We start from the raw sequence: 20080 nt of genomic DNA on the forward strand, positions 1-20080 counted from the left end.
GGGCTATGTACCCAATCTACTTGAATAACCTTAACTTTTTGATACCTTAAATATTTGAATATTGAATTTTTTTTTTTTGGTTTGCTTTTTGTAATACAAAGCAATATACTTCTCCATGTTGAAAATATTACAGGGTAATTTGTTCTCTTTGCAGTAGCATATTTAAAGGAAACCATGCAAAACTGGGAGATAGATAAATAAAGGACTGTTTTATCATTAAACTTGGCAAAAACAATTCCAATTTCTGTCATACATGGTTAAGTGGCATATACAAGACACTGAAAACAATGACACATGAACTGAGTTGCATCCTTTTTATTGAATCAATGTTCATAAATGCTCTCCTTATATTGGCATTTATTTTGTAGACATTTAATGATTGCTTTAATAATATGGGAGGAAACGTGTTCCTCATACACAGACTGGCTTATCACAGCAGTGTGAAGCTTCGCTTCCTGCGAATATGTTGTCCAGCAGCTGCGGTGCATTCTGTGTTGGTACAACCACACTCCTCCACATACATGTATGTGTAGGGGACCGTGTCTCCATTTGGGCAGACCAGGTCTACAGTGCGATTGCTGAAGCATGTCTCCTTACAGCAGGAACAAGAATGCTGCATGACTGCTGCTTCTTTAGAGTACCTGAATACAGAAGAGGATGGGTTTAATCAATACTGAAACTATATAATAGTATTTTTTAAAACGTTTCAGAGGAAATTATTTTAAAGATTATCCTTACATGGTATAAGTGTTGCAGGATCCTTCGCAATATGGCATATCTACCTCCTGGGCAGACGTACAGTTGTTGTGTGTAATATTGGTTTTCATGGACATGAACTTGCATGCCTTCTCCTTCTCTGCGCCTTTTCAAAAAAGATGCACAGTTAGCCTATTTTAATTTAAGTATCTTAACCTAAAACAAACTCAAATGTTATACTCACAAATTTTACAACAGCCGTTTGCTGCAGTTTGAATTGTCCCCTAAGAAGGAAAATATACAACAACGACTAAATACAAGAAAATATACAGCAACAAAAGTTGTTCAACTTCTGTTCACACAGATGAATGCAAACAAGATGAATAATGAGAAAATGGATACTTACAGGCTGACAGCTGCTCTCATTGAATACTGGGCAGACTGTGTGTGAAGTGCTTGTTGTTAAAATCTCACCATTCTTAACACAGGTATACTCATCACACCTATTCTCAGTTGGTGACCAGGTTTCTCCTTGCTGAAGATAATTGAGAGAGATATATATGTACACACACATATTTATTTAAACATAAATAAACATAAGCATGTGGCCTTGCAGCCAACTTACAGACAAGAGTTGCTTGGATCCGTTAATATTGACAACACAGTGTGTCTGCACACACTTCCCGCAGCACTCATCTGAATCAGTTTTTACATATTCATATCCCTGAAAGACAAAGAGAGGGGGCACATTTTGGTTGCCAAGTGCAATATAACAAAGCTACATCTACACTACACTGATATTGTTTAAACTGGGTGTTTCTTACCATGTCACACGTTTTGTTACATTCCTGATCCTTACAGCTTATTACAGTAGAATTTTGTTCAGCCTCACAGGTACACTCCTGACATACAGACCCAGGAACTGAAGAACCAGGCTAGCAGATAAACAGAAAATAGCCGTACAGAATTATGTGCAGTAGAAATCCTTAAAGGTAAAAAAGGTGGCCAATCATTTGCTTCTTATTTACCTGGTATTCAGTCTCATTCCGAACACAAACCTTTTTAGGTTCTAGGAAAAAGTAAAAAATGACTAAAGATAAGTGAAAGTGCTAATTTTGTCATTAGGTTATGCATCAATTTAAACTGCAGTCTTTAGTTTACCACATCTAAGTTCTGGACAGCATTTTCCCTTAGGAATACTGACAACTGGCTTTTTTCCAATTGAACAGGTCACATCTATGTCTGGGCAACCGCCAGGTTTACACTCTGTGGAGATGATAAAACATTTATTCAGAGTCAAGAATTAACATGAGCTAACAGTCATCTAAACACATTAAACACACGATTGCCTTGATGCTACAAGTCTTACGGCAAACAGGGGTAGAACAGCAGGGATCTGATGGATCAGTTTGGTTGATGAGGACAAATCCATCATCAGAGCATTCTGTTATGTTTGGTTTTGGGCACTCCTTAGGCTTGCAAGTCACAGTCTTTGTGGATTCTTCACAGGTGCACTTCTGGCATTTGAGCTCAAATCTTTCATTGAACTGAAAGTCATATAGAAAGTAATATATAATACTGTGGTTTCATTTGATATGTCACATTTGTCTCTTGCAGCTAAGTAAAGGTTAGGATTTTAACTGAACATGAAATTAAGACTTTGCTCACCTCACGAGAATTACCCTCAGGATCAAGACATCCTGTTGAAACAAAATTATTTAATCTTAATTGTAATTAATTCCAAACATAATCATTCATTCACTGCTTGCAGTAAAGCGATTTCTTATATTACAAGTCACTTAGAATTTCCTCCACACGTATAGATCCACACATATAGATCACAAGCATCACAATGTGTATTCACTGAAATGATACAACCCGGGCAATTATACCAAACTTACCACATGTTTTCACACATATGTTGGACTGTCTGCTGAAAAGTTTCATTCCATCAGGACAAAAACAGCCCTCAGCAGTAAAGTTCATGGTGGGTTCGTAAGAACTAAAATATTCAGACAGTGAGAAAAAGCATTAGCCCTTTTGACTATAATGGATTTTCAAGGCAAATAACACAAACTGTTTCCCATTGCTGGGAGGACCAAAACAAAAAACAAAAAAAAACACATGGCAGGGCTCCAGTTTGATCTATTAGTTGCACCAGAAAAAATGTGACCAACAATCAGGCATTTCTAAATCTGGTAAATCTTAACACTAGAATTGCACCAGCTTAAAAAAAATAGAATAAATAACTCATACTGTGACCCCTCCCAGTTGTACCGGAACTGAACATGTGCAAGTGGCATCTGCATGTTTGATATTCATGTGTTTCAACATCCCAAGTTTATTTCTTACATTTGTTCTTGTTGGTCATTAGCTGATATTTTACATTTCTGTGTAATGTCTTTAAAGTTGTCCGATCCTTCATGATAGTTAACAGGTCTGACAGCAGTTTAGGATAGCCTATCGGGTGTTTTTCTCTCTGCATTTGTTTTTCACTGCAAGTGTAAAGTATTTACTAAAATATTTATACACTAAATTGCAACACTGTTTGTGAAACCTCACTGTCACAGCAACTATGGAATTTGTACACCTTTGAAAATCTATAAATACAATATAGAGGCATGAGCAGTTTTACTGGTTGATTTGAGCCCCACATAATAAAGATTCTTCTTTTTGTTTATTGTCCTTCAGTCATGTTAACCATCTCTAGACCCAACAGTCTTAGCTAATTATAGGCCAATCTCCAACTTTTCTTTCATATCAAAAAACCTTGAGAGAGTAGTTGTCAAACAGCTAAGAGATCATTTGCAGAGGAATGGCTTATTTGAAGAGTTTCAGTCAGGTTTCAGAGCTCATCACAGCACAGAAACAGCTTTAGTGAAGGTTACAAATGATCTTCTTATGGCCTCTGACAGTGGACTCATCTCTGTGCTTGTCCTGCTAGCTTAGTGCAGCGTTTGATACTGTTGACCATAATATCCTATTAGAGCGATTAGAACATGCTGTAGGTATTACAGGTACTGCGCTGCAGTGGTTTGTATCATATCTATCTAATAGATTCCAATTTGTACATTTAAATGGAGAGTCCTCTTCACACACTAAGGTCAATTATGGTGTTCCACAGGGCTCAGTGCTAGGACCAATTCGGTTAACATTATACATGCTTCCCTTAGGCAGTAACATTAGAAAACATAGCATACATTTTCACTGCTATGCAGATGACACCCAACTCTGTCCATGAAGCCAGATAACACACACCAATTAGTTAAACTGCAGGAATGTCTTAAAGACATAAAGACCTGGATGGCCGCTAACTTTCTGCTTCTTAATTCGGATAAAACTGAGGTTATTTTACTCGGAGCTGAAAATCTTAGAAATATGGTATCTAACCAGATTCTTACTCTGGGCGGCATTACCTTGGTCTCCAGTAACGCTGTGAGGAACCTTGGAGTCATTTTTGACCAGGACATGTCCTTCAACGCACATATTAAACAGATATGTAAGACTGCTTTCTTCCATTTGCGCAAAATCTCTAAAGTTAGAAATAACCCGTCTCAGATTGACGCTGAAAAACTAGTTCAAGCATTTATTACTTCCAGGCTGGACTACTGCAAAAAGTAGAATGGGAGGGAGAGCCTTCAGTATTCAGTCCCCTCTTCTGTGGAACCAGCTTCCAGTTTGGATTCAGGAGACAGACACTATCTCTACTTTCAAGATTAGGCTTAAAAGTTTCCTTTTTGCTAAAGCATATAGTTAGGGCTGGACCAGGTGACCCTGAATCCTCCCTTAGTTGTGCTGCAATAGACGTAGGCTGCCGGGGATTCCCATGATGCATTGAGTTTTTTCTTTCCAGTCACCTTTCTCACTCAGTATGTGTTAATAGACCTCTCTGCATTGAACTATATCTGTTATTAACCTCTGTCTCTCTTCCACAGCATGTCTATTATCCTGTCTTCCTTCTCTCACCCCAACCGGTCGCAGCAGATGGCCGCCCCTCCCTGAGCCTGGTTATGCTGGAGGTTTCTTCCTGTTAAAAGGGAGTTTTTCCTTCCCACTGTCGCCAAAGTGCTTGCTCATAGGGGGTCATATGATTGTTGGGTTTTTCTCTGTACCTATGAAGCGCCTTGAGGCAACTTTTGTTGTGATTTGGCGCTATATAAATAAAATTGAACTGAATTGAATTGAATGTTGTAATACAAATATGTTTACATCTGCATCTTACATTCATGTAACCTCACTGTGTGTAGCATAACATTATTTGAAATGGCATCACAGTGTTTATTATCCTCTGATTAAGAGCAGCGTTGCTCAAAATGTGACATACCTTTTTGCTTCCTTTTGCTAGCTTCTGCCCATTTTTGTGTGGATCTGCCTGTAGTTTCTTAGTTAGTTTAGGTAATATAAAAAGGCAAAAAAAAAAGGTCTGACGACTCAGTGAGTAATAAATGTCATGTTGAAGACCATGACACAAGAAAAAAAAGGAATCAGTGATAGCAGTAACCTAAAAGCGTTGCATCATTCAAACACATTAGTGTGTCAATCCCACTATGAGAAGACTAAATTCAACCTGGAAAGCTGTTCCCAATCTAATGTACCCTGTATTTTTAAACTAAGGGGTCTTTAACAAATGTATAAAATGCATAAATAAATACATATATTTAGTGGCAGAGTGTTGTTTCTGCTTAACTGCAAGAGGAGACGTGAAGCAGAGTGATTTAGGGAGCAGTGTCAGGTCGGATTTGACTGGCACAAATTTACTAATCATGCCAGTCTTTGTAGTTGACTTATGAGGAAATAACTTGTTAGGTGGCTGCTAGGAAGCACGATGATATACGATGATGACATATCATGCATAATTAATGCCTTCATTTAATATCTATAAATTAAATTTTACTTTTTGTCCCTTCCACAATTTCCTACTTACTGTGTCAAATGTTTAACTGCTCCTCAACCTCCTTTAATAATGACAATACTTGTAATAAGTGTAGCTAGACAGGCCCCTGAAAGTAGTTTAACCACTATTAGCTTTCCCCCAACAGATTGTCCAGAGCAGTTGAGAAAACAGGACAACCCATTTACGTTTCAAATCGTTTTACCTCACTTGGAAACAAACCTTTTGACAAACAGAAGACAGAGATACCTTGAAACCATTGTCTTCCAGGGGCCAAACTGAAGAAACGCTGAAACTACGGATAAACACTGATTTTGTAAAATGATAATTCATGGCAACATTCATGTTTACATTTACAATTATGGATCATATAGCAGTGGGAATATATTTCATTATTGCAGATGTATTTCTGAAGGAGTTGTAAAGCATATAGCATATAATTCCTCCACTTCTTCAGTGCCATGTGCCAACCCAGTGCAAAGCAGCTACCTAAATTCCTCTCACAGAGGCCCATTATCTTGTTAGTGATGTTATGTCTTCACTGTATATGATAGCTTTGGGAGAATTTCGTTCTCCACGAGCTTCACCTACACCCCCCCGCCGCTACTGCTCGCCTGCTCACTTCAACGGAGGACGTGCCGTCCGAACCGCCGGACGAGGGATTACCCGGCCTGTCGGAGCCGTCTCCAAGAAAGAAGCGACGTTTGCGCCGTCGGCGTGGCACCCCACAGCCGGATGTCGAGACATGTAAACAATCGGCTGTGGTGAGTGAAAGGGACACTTTTTCTGCTGCGTCAGACTCTGTGACTGTGTTTTCTGGAGCTATTGTTTGTGTGTCTTCTGAAGATAACAATAATTTTTCTGTCTCACCCATGGCCACTGCTTCAAAGACTGTTTCTCTTGAGCCTACGCTCTGTGTTAATGACTGTTTCCATTCTGTTTCCAAGCCTGGTATTATGAATTTAGACAATGAAAATGTTTGGGACCCTTTTTCACCTGCACTGATTCATTCAGGGGAAGTTGTAAACCTCACCAAAACAGTTTTTCCTGATCATGTTCTCCCATCCACACTTTCACCACAGTTTAACGTTGGGTCTGCAATTCAGTTAACGGTTCAATCAGCAGCTGCGCTGCCCTCAGTTCAGTCAGCAGCCGCGCTGCCCTCAGTTCAGTCAGCAGCCGCGCTGCCCTCCGTTCAGTCAGCAGCCACGCTGCCCTCCGTTCAGTCAGCAGCCGCGCTGCCCTCCGTTCAGTCAGCCACTCCACCACTCATTATGACTCCACTACAATCGTCTCCGCTACCTGTAGGTCAGTCTGTAGCCGCTTCGCTGCCTATTGCTCTGTCGCCACCAGTTCAGCTGTCTGCCCGCTCATTTACTCAGCCACCATCCTCACTGTCTCATTCAAAGCAGGGAACACACTTCACCACAATATCTGCTGGTTCTCTTAAGCTGGCCATGTCAGAGACAGTTGCTCCCTCTAGGGCCTCCCCAGAGACTGGGTGTCAGTCACCAGCTAACTCTGGACCCCTAGAGGTCAAGACGCCAGCGCCAGCAGCCTCACCGGAGAACTCACCAGAACAGTCTCAGCTCTCAGCACCCCCTGAGAGTTCAAGTGAGTTCACCCGTCTGCCTCCGTCCTCTGCTGAGTGTATTGGGGAACACTTTCAGCCCTCTGAGGACTGCATCCCACTGTTGCTGCCTGAGTCTAGCCACTGTGCTGCTCAGTCCCAGCCAGTGTCCACACTGGCGGAGGTCTCCGTACCTGCTGCTTCAGTGTCTGTTTCCACCGGAGGGCCAGAGGAGCCCGTCCAGTCTCAAGCCATGTTAGCTGGGGTTTCGGGAGAACCCAGCCAGCCTCAAGTGTCGTCAGCTGGGGGTTCGGGAGAACCCAGCCAGCCTCAAGTGTCGTCAGCTGGGGGTTCGGGAGAACCCAGCCAGCCTCAAGTGTCGTCTGCTGGAGGGCCCGAGTCGCTCGTCCAGCCTCAAGTGTCGTCTGCTGGAGGGCCCGAGTCACCCGTCCAGCCTCAAGTGTCGTCTGCTGGTGGGTCCGAGTCGCCCGTCCAGCTTCAAGCCAAGTCAGCTGGTGGGTCCGAGGAGCCCGTCCAGCACCACGCCTCATTTGCTGGGGGTCCTGGAGTACCCAGCAAGCACATCCTCACGTCTGCTGACGGTCCGGGGAAGTTTGTTCAGCCACCACCTGCTGAATCATCCCCTGTGACTTCTACACCGTTGCCTGCATCCACATCACCTCCTGCAGCATCACCGCCTGCAGGTGTCCGGCTGCCTTCAGGTTCCGCAGCCGTCCCGCTGCCGTCAGGTTCCACAGCCGTCCCGCTGCCGTCAGGTTCCGCAGCCGTCCCGCTGCCGTCAGGTCCAGCTTCGCCTTCGTCTTCGTCTGGTCCAGCTCCGCCTCCGCCTGATCCAGCTTCAGCTCCGCCTTCGTCTGGTCCAGCTTCAGCTCCGCCTTCGTCTGGTCCTGCCTCGTCTGGTCCTGCCTCGTCTGGTCCTGCGGTTGCAACACTGCCGTCAGAGCCCGCTCGGCGTATTCTGCCTCACCTCTGGCGATTTTTTTTCCAGGCCTCTAAGTTGGCTTCATGGCCATTGTGGACGGCCTCCGGAAAGAGTTCGTCGCCGCCGCTGGCATCGCAGCCGACCTCCAGACCTGCTCAGTGGCCACCACTGCCTTCCAAGTGGTCGGCCTCCCGATTGGTTTTGCCTGCGCCGTGGCCGTGTGCACGGTCGGCCTCCAGAACTGTTTGCCCGTCGCCGCCGTTGCCATGTGCACGGTCGGCCCCCTGAACTTTTCATGGACTCTTGTTGAGCTCTGATTTGGTTTTGTTTTTGATCTGTTTTCCTGTGTTCTTGGACTGTTTTCTTGTGTGTTTGGACTCTTGTGCTCCTTGTTTTTTGTTTCGGACCCTCCTTCCTGGACCCCCTCCGCCCGCCTTGGTCTGGTGCTCTTTTTTTTTGTTTTGGGCTGTCGGGACACAGCCCTTGGCGGGTCGGTACTGTCACGGTTCTGGGTCAGTTTGACCCAGTATTTTGAGTTGTCATGTTTTTGCAGGTTTAGTTTAGTTCCATGTGTCATTTTCTGTCTGTCTCTCTATGTCGAGTCTGCGTCTTAGTGTGATGGTTTCTTGTTCCTGTTTTATTGTGAAGGTCTGCTTCTCATGTGAGTGTGTTCAGTTTTACCTCTGTCTCGTCTTGTTGATTATTCCCAGCTGTGTCCACCACCTGTGTGTAATTCCCCTGTGTTTCTCTGTGTATTTAAGTCGTGTCCTCTGTCATTGTAGTTGCTGGTCCGTCTGTGTATTCACCATGTTTCATCCGTGTGTTCCCTGCTGTCTACCATCGTCTGCCTCTGCTCGCCCTCCATGTTCATGTTCTGGTTTCTGCACTGTAGTTCAGTTGTTTTCCAGTATAGTTTCATTTGTCTTCGTTTGCCATTTTTCCTTTGCCATTTATTCAATAAACCACCTTCACACCTTCACGACTGCCTGCGCTTGGATCCTCCTTCATTTCTTCCACACGGCTCTTCTCACTCGCCGTGACACATACATCCATCTCTGCATCATCTATCGTATTGCAAATAACCCTCTGTTGCGGCTTACCTCTTGAGCCACAACCACCCTCAAGTACTTGATGTAATCCCTGGTTGCTCCAATCTCTATGCCAAATTATCCTTAATCAAAATACTTAACTGAAGTTGCCTATGGTGTGTTTATCAGAGTGTGTGTGAATGTTAGAAAAGAAAACACTTAGATGCAGAAAAGGAATGTGTGTTTGAATGAGTCATATTTACTTGAGTACTGAGTGCAAGTGTTTTTGATTATTTTATCTGAGCTGAGGACTAAATCTGTTTAAAAAGTCAGAATTCTGATAGGAACTCTGAGTAAGGCCCAAGTTGATGATGGGTTTTAATCAGTAACACTGTAAGGAAACTTGGAGTCACTTTGACCAGGAAATGTGTAGAACTACTTTATTGTCCTCGAACCATTCTTTAGATTTGCTGCAGCAGGAATAGTCTGCTTGTTGGCTTTGCATTATACCACAAGTGTCTCTTGCTTACTGAACTGTTTTCACTCTCTCTGTGTTTATATACCACTCTGCATTTAATCATAGTTTTTATTAATCTCTGACTCTCGTCCACAGCACATCTTTTGTCCTGTCTCCCTCTCTTCACCCCCTAGCTGAATGAGGCAAATGTTGTTTTGCCATAAGCCAGCAAAACTACAGAGGGTCTTCTCTGTATAATATTAGGGTCGTTACCTTAAAATTTAAAGTGCCTTGAGGCAAATATTTTTTTTAGATTTTGTGCTATGTAAATTGAATTGACTATGACCCTACGAGCCATTGGAAACTAATACAAATGCTTACATAAACTTTATAAGAATTATTTTAGAGCTGTGCATTTTCCAAAGTCTTAGATGTTTTATTTATTTTTAAAGCATTTCCTCTAATAAAAACATTCAGGAGTCACTCTGAAATTTGTTTCAGTTTTCAAGATTAAGGATATTTTTCTAATTTGTTGCTTGACACTTTACACACATGCCTTTTCCATTACAACTTACTTGTCTTCACAGGTTGGCTGATCTGCAGGACCACAAGGCTGATAAACTTGGTGTGATGGGCAGTGACTGGCTGTTTGTGAAATATAAAAACAAATCTTTTTTAAATATACATCCTGTTAAACCAATTTGTTAAATAACATGTACTGTAGACTGTTTTATCTCCTAAATACTATAGGATAACAAAAAAATTCCTCAAACAAGCCAATGAAATTACAATTAAATATCGCAAGCTTTCTTACCACACCACTTTTCTGTTTTAGTGTGGTTCCTCCAGTAAACACAAACTCCAGCACGAGCACAGGCTGCTGCATAAGTTTGCAAACTTGTGCACAGCACTTCTGTTTTGTTAACATTGCTGCTATCAAAAATGCAACCCTTGTAGAAATTATATGGCGATATAATAGGATGGCACTTTGCAAAGAGACTGTAAAAAAGAAAAGAAAAATATTGTGTTTTAAATGCAAACGGAATGGAGATAATCTGGCAGAATAGATTGGATAATGTCTACCTGCTATTAAGCAGCTCACAAACGCCTGTTTTGTATAGAGGTGGTGGTTCTTGTGCACTTGTAGATTTTGTAGGCGGTACAGTGCAATTGCCTTGGCCAATATCTTTTGCAGTCCAGTTGTCAGCCATCGCTGCAAAACTTTCAGCAAGCTGACCTCCAGGCAATATGCAGTCATCACTCGGGTTATTGTTACATGTTCCTGACAGTAATTATAATACAATTAATATAGAGGTTTACCTCAAACCAAGGGCTACTCGAGAGAGAGAGAGTTCTTACCACAATGACCCTTGGTATTATTGCCGAAGTTTTTATATGGAAGATTAACACTGAAGCCAGTTCCTCCAAATGTAATGACCACTTCTAGTGAAGGGATCTCCAAAACCAAGTCAAATCCTGAATTCATGACTGTAACACCATTTTGTGAATAGGGCAGCTTCAGACGTACTCCATTTTTCAGTGCCTATCAGTGCCATGAAAAAAAAGGTTGAATACTCAAAATTAACAATGAGTGCTTCTATTTGTTGTTCTCTTATCTTTGAATGACTTTAGGCAAATATGAATACTGTATACAAATACTGTATAACTGCCGGTGCAAGAAAGATCAAAGCAACAATAGAGAATCACTGGTCCTTGCTTTACCTCCAAATTTGATCTTCCAGTAAGGTTATGATTTGTCAAATTGAAAATTTGCGATCCATTTAAAATAATTATAGATCGAAGACGGGAAACATCTTCAGTGGAATCAAACACATTATCAATGTAAATCCTTAAGTGATGCCTTGGATTAATTTCTTGCATTAAAACATAAGTGCAGTTTCCTTGATAATTGTAATAGAAGCCATCAAATGTAATGTAATGATGATTGCCCCATCCTTTGCATTCACCTGGAAAAAGAGGGCAAAAAATTAAAATATGAAATTGATTAAAAAAACAAAACAAACATATGTCATTAAAAAAACAAAAAAACAAAAACAAAAGCACTAACCAAATTTACAAAAAAAGACTCACAATCACAAGCGTAATGTTGACAGCACTGGAACTTGTCATATAGAAGAACTGGTTTCTTTCCATTGCTGCAAGTTATGTTTTCAATGGGTGAACAGTGATGAGGAAGTATTTGAAATGTGTTGTTGTCAAGGGATATGGCCTTAGTGCAGTTGCAAAAAGGATGAAACTCTTGTCCCTGGTACAAATTGGGGGGGGGGGGGGGGGGGGGATGTTGAGAAAACACGATTGCAAAACCAGAGAAAGTACATGGCTGTAAAATTATAAAATAAGGTTCAATCATACCTTTGTAACATGAGTGGTAGAATGCATGGTGGATTTTGGTGTTCCAGTTATAATCCTAGTATTTGTTGGAGAAGTTGAAATTGTAGTTGGTGTTTCAGTTGTGTTTGTAGAATGAATTGGTGTTGTTGATGTAGGAGTAGTAGTTGGTGTTTCAGTTGTAGTTATAGAATAGGGTGGTGTTGTTGTAGTAAAACCTGTTGTTGTAGTAGGTGTTCCAGGTGTAGTTGTAGAATGAGTCGGTGTTGTTGTAGTAGAACCTGTTGTTGTAGTCTGAGTTGTAGTTGTAGAATGAGTTGGTGTTGTAGTCGGTGTTCCACTTGTAGTTGTAGAATGAGTTGGTGTTGTAGTTGGTATTCCAGTTGTGGTTGTAGAATGAGTTGGTGTTGTAGTTGGTGTTCCAGTTGTGGTTGTAGAATGAGTTGGTGTTGTTGTAGTAAAACCTGTTGTTGTAGTCGTTGTTGTAGTTGTAGAATGAGTTGGTGTTGTAGTCGGTGTTCCACTTGTAGTTGTAGAATGAGTTGGTGTTGTAGTCGGTGTTCCACTTGTAGTTGTAGAATGAGTTGGTGTTGTTGTAGTAAAACCTGTTGTTGTAGTCCAGCTTGTAGTTGTAGATTGAGTTGGTGGTGTAGTCGGTGTTCCAGTTGTTGTTGTAGAATGAGTTGGTGTTGTTGTAGTCATTGTTGTAGTTGTAGAATGAGTTGGTGTTGTAGTCGGTGTTCCACTTGTAGTTGTAGAATGAGTTGGTGTTGTAGTCGGTGTTCCACTTGTAGTTGTAGAATGAGTTGGTGTTGTAGTCGGTGTTCCAGTTGTGGTTGTAGAATGAGTTGGTGTTGTTGTAGTAAAACCTGTTGTTGTAATCGTTGTTGTAGTTGTAGAATGAGTTGGTGTTGTAGTCGGTGTTCCACTTGTAGTTGTAGAATGAGTTGGTGTTGTAGTCGGTGTTCCGCTTGTAGTTGTAGAATGAGTTGGTGTTGTTGTAGTCCAGCTTGTAGTTGTAGAATGAGTTGGTGTTGTTGTAGTAAAACCTGTTGTTGTAGTCCAGCTTGTAGTTGTAGAATGAGTTGGTGTTGTAGTCGGTGTTCCACTTGTTCTTGTAGAATGAGTTGTTGTTGTTGTAGTCGTTGTTGTAGTTGTAGAATGAGTTGGTGTTGTAGTCGGTGTTCCACTTGTAGTTGTAGAATGAGTTGGTGTTGTAGTCGGTGTTCCACTTGTAGTTGTAGAATGAGTTGGTGTTGTAGTCGGTGTTCCAGTTGTGGTTGTAGAATGAGTTGGTGTTGTAGTCGGTGTTCCAGTTGTGGTTGTAGAATGAGTTGGTGTTGTTGTAGTAAAACCTGTTGTTGTAGTTGTTGTTGTAGTTGTAGAATGAGTTGGTGTTGTAGACGGTGTTCCACTTGTAGTTGTAGAATGAGTTGGTGTTGTAGTCGGTGTTCCAGTTGTGGTTGTAGAATGAGTTGGTGTTGTTGTAGTAAAAGCTGTTGTTGTAGTTGTTGTTGTAGTTGTAGAATGAGTTGGTGTTGTAGTCGGTGTTCCACTTGTAGTTGTAGAATGAGTTGGTGTTGTAGTCGGTGTTCCACTTGTAGTTGTAGAATGAGTTGGTGTTGTTGTAGTAAAACCTGTTGTTGTAGTCCAGCTTGTAGTTGTAGAATGAGTTGGTGTTGTAGTCGGTGTTCCAGTTGTGGTTGTAGAATGAGTTGGTGTTGTTGTAGTAAAACCTGTTGTTGTAGTCGTTGTTGTAGTTGTAGAATGAGTTGGTGTTGTAGTCGGTGTTCCACTTGTAGTTGTAGAATGAGTTGGTGTTGTTGTAGTAAAACCTGTTGTTGTAGTCCAGCTTGTAGTTGTAGATTGAGTTGGTGTTGTAGTCGGTGTTCCAGTTGTTGTTGTAGAATGAGTTGGTGTTGTTGTAGTCATTGTTGTAGTTGTAGAATGAGTTGGTGTAGTCGGTGTTCCACTTGTAGTTGTAGAATGAGTTGGTGTTGTAGTCGGTGTTCCAGTTGTAGTTGTAGAATGAGTTGGTGTTGTTGTAGTAAAACCTGTTGTTGTAGTCGTTGTTGTAGTTGTAGAATGAGTTGGTGTCGTAGTCGGTGTTCCACTTGTAGTTGTAGAATGAGTTGGTGTTGTAGTCGGTGTTCCACTTGTAGTTGTAGAATGAGTTGGTGTTGTTGTAGTAAAACCTGTTGTTGTAGTCCAGCTTGTAGTTGTAGATTGAGTTGGTGTTGTAGTCGGTGTTCCAGTTGTTGTTGTAGAATGAGTTGGTGTTGTTGTAGTCATTGTTGTAGTTGTAGAATGAGTTGGTGTTGTAGTCGGTGTTCCACTTGTAGTTGTAGAATGAGTTGGTGTTGTAGTCGGTGTTCCACTTGTAGTTGTAGAATGAGTTGGTGTTGTTGTAGTCATTGTTGTAGTTGTAGAATGAGTTGGTGTTGTAGTCGGTGTTCCAGTTGTGGTTGTAGAATGAGTTGGTGTTGTAGTCGGTGTTCCAGTTGTGGTTGTAGAATGAGTTGGTGTTGTTGTAGTAAAACCTGTTGTTGTAGTTGTTGTTGTAGTTGTAGAATGAGTTGGTGTTGTAGACGGTGTTCCACTTGTAGTTGTAGAATGAGTTGGTGTTGTAGTCGGTGTTCCAGTTGTGGTTGTAGAATGAGTTGGTGTCGTAGTCGGTGTTCCACTTGTAGTTGTAGAATGAGTTGGTGTTGTAGTCGGTGTTCCACTTGTAGTTGTAGAATGAGTTGGTGTTGTTGTAGTAAAACCTGTTGTTGTAGTCCAGCTTGTAGTTGTAGATTGAGTTGGTGTTGTAGTCGGTGTTCCAGTTGTTGTTGTAGAATGAGTTGGTGTTGTTGTAGTCATTGTTGTAGTTGTAGAATGAGTCGGTGTTGTAGTCGGTGTTCCAGTTGTGGTTGTAGAATGAGTTGGTGTTGTAGTTGGTGTTCCAGTTGTGGTTGTAGAATGAGTTGGTGTTGTTGTAGTAAAACCTGTTGTTGTAGTCGTTGTTGTAGTTGTAGAATGAGTTGGTGTCGTAGTCGGTGTTCCACTTGTAGTTGTAGAATGAGTTGGTGTTGTAGTCGGTGTTCCACTTGTAGTTGTAGAATGAGTTGGTGTTGTTGTAGTAAAACCTGTTGTTGTAGTCCAGCTTGTAGTTGTAGATTGAGTTGGTGTTGTAGTCAGTGTTCCAGTTGTTGTTGTAGAATGAGTTGGTGTTGTTGTAGTCATTGTTGTAGTTGTAGAATGAGTTGGTGTTGTAGTCGGTGTTCCACTTGTAGTTGTAGAATGAGTTGGTGTTGTAGTCGGTGTTCCACTTGTAGTTGTAGAATGAGTTGGTGTTGTTGTAGTCATTGTTGTAGTTGTAGAATGAGTTGGTGTTGTAGTCGGTGTTCCAGTTGTGATTGTAGAATGAGTTGGTGTTGTAGTCGGTGTTCCAGTTGTGGTTGTAGAATGAGTTGGTGTTGTTGTAGTAAAACCTGTTGTTGTAGTTGTTGTTGTAGTTGTAGAATGAGTTGGTGTTGTAGACGGTGTTCCACTTGTAGTTGTAGAATGAGTTGGTGTTGTAGTCGGTGTTCCAGTTGTGGTTGTAGAATGAGTTGGTGTCGTAGTCGGTGTTCCACTTGTAGTTGTAGAATGAGTTGGTGTTGTAGTCGGTGTTCCACTTGTAGTTGTAGAATGAGTTGGTGTTGTTGTAGTAAAACCTGTTGTTGTAGTCCAGCTTGTAGTTGTAGATTGAGTTGGTGTTGTAGTCGGTGTTCCAGTTGTTGTTGTAGAATGAGTTGGTGTTGTTGTAGTCATTGTTGTAGTTGTAGAATGAGTTGGTGTTGTAGTCGGTGTTCCACTTGTAGTTGTAGAATGAGTTGGTGTTGTAGTCGGTGTTCCACTTGTAGTTGTAGAATGAGTTGGTGTTGTTGTAGTCATTGTTGTAGTTGTAGAATGAGTTGGTGTTGTAGTCGGTGTTCCAGTTGTGGTTGTAGAATGAGTTGGTGTTGTAGTCGGTGTTCCAGTTGTGGTTGTAGAATGAGTTGGTGTTGTTGTAGTAAAACCTGTTGTTGTAGTTGTTGTTGTAGTTGTAGAATGAGTTGGTGTTGTAGACGGTGTTCCACTTGTAGTTGTAGAATGAGTTGGTGTTGTAGTCGGTGTTCCAGTTGTGGTTGTAGAATGAGTTGGTGTTGTTGTAGTAAAAGCTGTTGTTGTAGTTGTTGTTGTAGTTGTAGAATGAGTTGGTGTTGTAGTCGGTGTTCCACTTGTAGTTGTAGAATGAGTTGGTGTTGTAGTCGGTGTTCCACTTGTAGTTGTAGAATGAGTTGGTGTTGTTGTAGTAAAACCTGTTGTTGTAGTCCAGCTTGTAGTTGTAGAATGAGTTGGTGTTGTAGTCGGTGTTCCAGTTGTGGTTGTAGAATGAGTTGGTGTTGTTGTAGTAAAACCTGTTGTTGTAGTCGTTGTTGTAGTTGTAGAATGAGTTGGTGTTGTAGTCGGTGTTCCACTTGTAGTTGTAGAATGAGTTGGTGTTGTTGTAGTAAAACCTGTTGTTGTAGTCCAGCTTGTAGTTGTAGATTGAGTTGGTGTTGTAGTCGGTGTTCCAGTTGTTGTTGTAGAATGAGTTGGTGTTGTTGTAGTCATTGTTGTAGTTGTAGAATGAGTTGGTGTAGTCGGTGTTCCACTTGTAGTTGTAGAATGAGTTCGTGTTGTAGTCGGTGTTCCACTTGTAGTTGTAGAATGAGTTGGTGTTGTAGTCGGTGTTCTAGTTGTGGTTGTAGAATGAGTAGGTGTTGTAGTCGGTGTTCTAGTTGTGGTTGTAGAATGAGTTGGTGTTGTAGTCGGTGTTCCAGTTGTGGTTGTAGAATGAGTTGGTGTTGTTGTAGTCGTTGTTGTAGTTGTAGAATGAGTCGGTGTTGTAGTCGGTGTTCCAGTTGTGGTTGTAGAATGAGTTGGTGTTGTAGTTGGTGTTCCAGTTGTGGTTGTAGAATGAGTTGGTGTTGTTGTAGTAAAACCTGTTGTTGTAGTCGTTGTTGTAGTTGTAGAATGAGTTGGTGTCGTAGTCGGTGTTCCACTTGTAGTTGTAGAATGAGTTGGTGTTGTAGTCGGTGTTCCACTTGTAGTTGTAGAATGAGTTGGTGTTGTTGTAGTAAAACCTGTTGTTGTAGTCCAGCTTGTAGTTGTAGATTGAGTTGGTGTTGTAGTCGGTGTTCCAGTTGTTGTTGTAGAATGAGTTGGTGTTGTTGTAGTCATTGTTGTAGTTGTAGAATGAGTTGGTGTTGTAGTCGGTGTTCCACTTGTAGTTGTAGAATGAGTTGGTGTTGTAGTCGGTGTTCCACTTGTAGTTGTAGAATGAGTTGGTGTTGTTGTAGTCATTGTTGTAGTTGTAGAATGAGTTGGTGTTGTAGTCGGTGTTCCAGTTGTGGTTGTAGAATGAGTTGGTGTTGTAGTCGGTGTTCCAGTTGTGGTTGTAGAATGAGTTGGTGTTGTTGTAGTAAAACCTGTTGTTGTAGTTGTTGTTGTAGTTGTAGAATGAGTTGGTGTTGTAGACGGTGTTCCACTTGTAGTTGTAGAATGAGTTGGTGTTGTAGTCGGTGTTCCAGTTGTGGTTGTAGAATGAGTTGGTGTCGTAGTCGGTGTTCCACTTGTAGTTGTAGAATGAGTTGGTGTTGTAGTCGGTGTTCCACTTGTAGTTGTAGAATGAGTTGGTGTTGTTGTAGTAAAACCTGTTGTTGTAGTCCAGCTTGTAGTTGTAGATTGAGTTGGTGTTGTAGTCGGTGTTCCAGTTGTTGTTGTAGAATGAGTTGGTGTTGTTGTAGTCATTGTTGTAGTTGTAGAATGAGTTGGTGTTGTAGTCGGTGTTCCACTTGTAGTTGTAGAATGAGTTGGTGTTGTAGTCGGTGTTCCACTTGTAGTTGTAGAATGAGTTGGTGTTGTTGTAGTCATTGTTGTAGTTGTAGAATGAGTTGGTGTTGTAGTCGGTGTTCCAGTTGTGGTTGTAGAATGAGTTGGTGTTGTAGTCGGTGTTCCAGTTGTGGTTGTAGAATGAGTTGGTGTTGTTGTAGTAAAACCTGTTGTTGTAGTTGTTGTTGTAGTTGTAGAATGAGTTGGTGTTGTAGACGGTGTTCCACTTGTAGTTGTAGAATGAGTTGGTGTTGTAGTCGGTGTTCCAGTTGTGGTTGTAGAATGAGTTGGTGTTGTTGTAGTAAAAGCTGTTGTTGTAGTTGTTGTTGTAGTTGTAGAATGAGTTGGTGTTGTAGTCGGTGTTCCACTTGTAGTTGTAGAATGAGTTGGTGTTGTAGTCGGTGTTCCACTTGTAGTTGTAGAATGAGTTGGTGTTGTTGTAGTAAAACCTGTTGTTGTAGTCCAGCTTGTAGTTGTAGAATGAGTTGGTGTTGTAGTCGGTGTTCCAGTTGTGGTTGTAGAATGAGTTGGTGTTGTTGTAGTAAAACCTGTTGTTGTAGTCGTTGTTGTAGTTGTAGAATGAGTTGGTGTTGTAGTCGGTGTTCCACTTGTAGTTGTAGAATGAGTTGGTGTTGTTGTAGTAAAACCTGTTGTTGTAGTCCAGCTTGTAGTTGTAGATTGAGTTGGTGTTGTAGTCGGTGTTCCAGTTGTTGTTGTAGAATGAGTTGGTGTTGTTGTAGTCATTGTTGTAGTTGTAGAATGAGTTGGTGTAGTCGGTGTTCCACTTGTAGTTGTAGAATGAGTTGGTGTTGTAGTCGGTGTTCCACTTGTAGTTGTAGAATGAGTTGGTGTTGTAGTCGGTGTTCTAGTTGTGGTTGTAGAATGAGTTGGTGTTGTAGTCGGTGTTCTAGTTGTGGTTGTAGAATGAGTTGGTGTTGTAGTCGGTGTTCCAGTTGTGGTTGTAGAATGAGTTGGTGTTGTTGTAGTAAAACCTGTTGTTGTAGTTGTTGTTGTAGTTGTAGAATGAGTTGGTGTTGTAGACGGTGTTCCACTTGTAGTTGTAGAATGAGTTGGTGTTGTAGTCGGTGTTCCAGTTGTTGTTGTAGAATGAGTTGGTGTTGTTGTAGTAAAAGCTGTTGTTGTAGTTGTTGTTGTAGTTGTAGAATGAGTTGGTGTTGTAGTCGGAGTTCCACTTGTAGTTGTAGAATGAGTTGGTGTTGTAGTCGGTGTTCCACTTGTAGTTGTAGAATGAGTTGGTGTTGTTGTAGTAAAACCTGTTGTTGTAGTCCAGCTTGTAGTTGTAGAATGAGTTGGTGTTGTAGTCGGTGTTCCAGTTGTTGTTGTAGAATGAGTTGGTGTTGTTGTAGTCATTGTTGTAGTTGTAGAATGAGTTGGTGTTGTAGTCGGTGTTCCAGTTGTGGTTGTAGAATGAGTTGGTGTTGTTGTAGTAAAACCTGTTGTTGTAGTCGTTGTTGTAGTTGTAGAATGAGTTGGTGTTGTAGTCGGTGTTCCAGTTGTTGTTGTAGAATGAGTTGGTGTTGTTGTAGTCATTGTTGTAGTTGTAGAATGAGTTGGTGTTGTAGTCGGTGTTCCAGTTGTGGTTGTAGAATGAGTTGGTGTTGTTGTAGTAAAACCTGTTGTTGTAGTCGTTGTTGTAGTTGTAGAATGAGTTGGTGTTGTAGTCGGTGTTCCACTTGTAGTTGTAGAATGAGTTGGTGTTGTAGTCGGTGTTCCACTTGTAGTTGTAGAATGAGTTGGTGTTGTAGTCGGTGTTCCAGTTGTTGTTGTAGAATGAGTTGGTGTTGTTGTAGTCGTTGTTGTAGTTGTAGAATGAGTTGGTGTTGTAGTCGGTGTTCCACTTGTAGTTGTAGAATGAGTTGATGTTGTAGTCGGTGTTCCAGTTGTTGTTGTAGAATGAGTTGGTGTTGTTGTAGTAAAACCTGTTGTTGTAGTCCAGCTTGTAGTTGTAGAATGAGTTGGTGTTGTAGTCGGTGTTCCAGTTGTTGTTGTAGAATGAGTTGGTGTTGTTGTAGTCGTTGTTGTAGTTGTAGAATGAGTTGGTGTTGTAGTCGGTGTTCCAGTTGTGGTTGTAGAATGAGTTGGTGTTGTAGTTGGTGTTCCAGTTGTGGTTGTAGAATGAGTTGGTGTTGTTGTAGTAAAACCTGTTGTTGTTGTTGTAGAATGAGTTGGTGTTGTAGTCAGTGTTCCACTTGTAGTTGTAGAATGAGTTGGTGTTGTAGTCGGTGTTCCACTTGTAGTTGTAGAA

At 41.5% G+C, this 20080-nt stretch overlaps 2 protein-coding genes across 2 annotated transcripts; both read right to left on the bottom strand.

Annotated features, from left to right (window-relative positions):
* Positions 1-430: 430 nt before the first annotated feature.
* On the bottom strand, positions 431-11985 carry LOC105940637 (intestinal mucin-like protein). Its single transcript, XM_076887113.1, has 18 exons — positions 11959-11985; positions 11677-11851; positions 11308-11552; positions 10945-11128; positions 10669-10867; positions 10400-10584; positions 10161-10230; positions 2598-2698; positions 2365-2396; positions 2066-2243; positions 1858-1962; positions 1725-1765; positions 1521-1631; positions 1322-1420; positions 1103-1231; positions 941-980; positions 739-862; positions 431-641 (listed from the first exon to the last, which is right to left on the bottom strand). The coding sequence occupies exons 1-18, from the start codon at positions 11983-11985 to the stop codon at positions 431-433; spliced, it is 2256 nt and encodes a 751-aa protein (XP_076743228.1).
* Positions 11986-12109: 124 nt separating this feature from the next.
* On the bottom strand, positions 12110-15729 carry LOC112435152 (uncharacterized). The gene is made up of 5 exons (XM_076887114.1): positions 15408-15729; positions 14313-14699; positions 13303-13463; positions 12723-12912; positions 12110-12228 (listed from the first exon to the last, which is right to left on the bottom strand). The coding sequence occupies exons 1-5, from the start codon at positions 15727-15729 to the stop codon at positions 12110-12112; spliced, it is 1179 nt and encodes a 392-aa protein (XP_076743229.1).
* Between the last annotated feature and the right edge of the window lie 4351 nt (positions 15730-20080).

The sequence above is a fragment of the Maylandia zebra genome, linkage group LG7, assembly GCF_041146795.1.
Source record: "Maylandia zebra isolate NMK-2024a linkage group LG7, Mzebra_GT3a, whole genome shotgun sequence".
Lineage (NCBI taxonomy): Eukaryota > Metazoa > Chordata > Actinopteri > Cichliformes > Cichlidae > Maylandia > Maylandia zebra.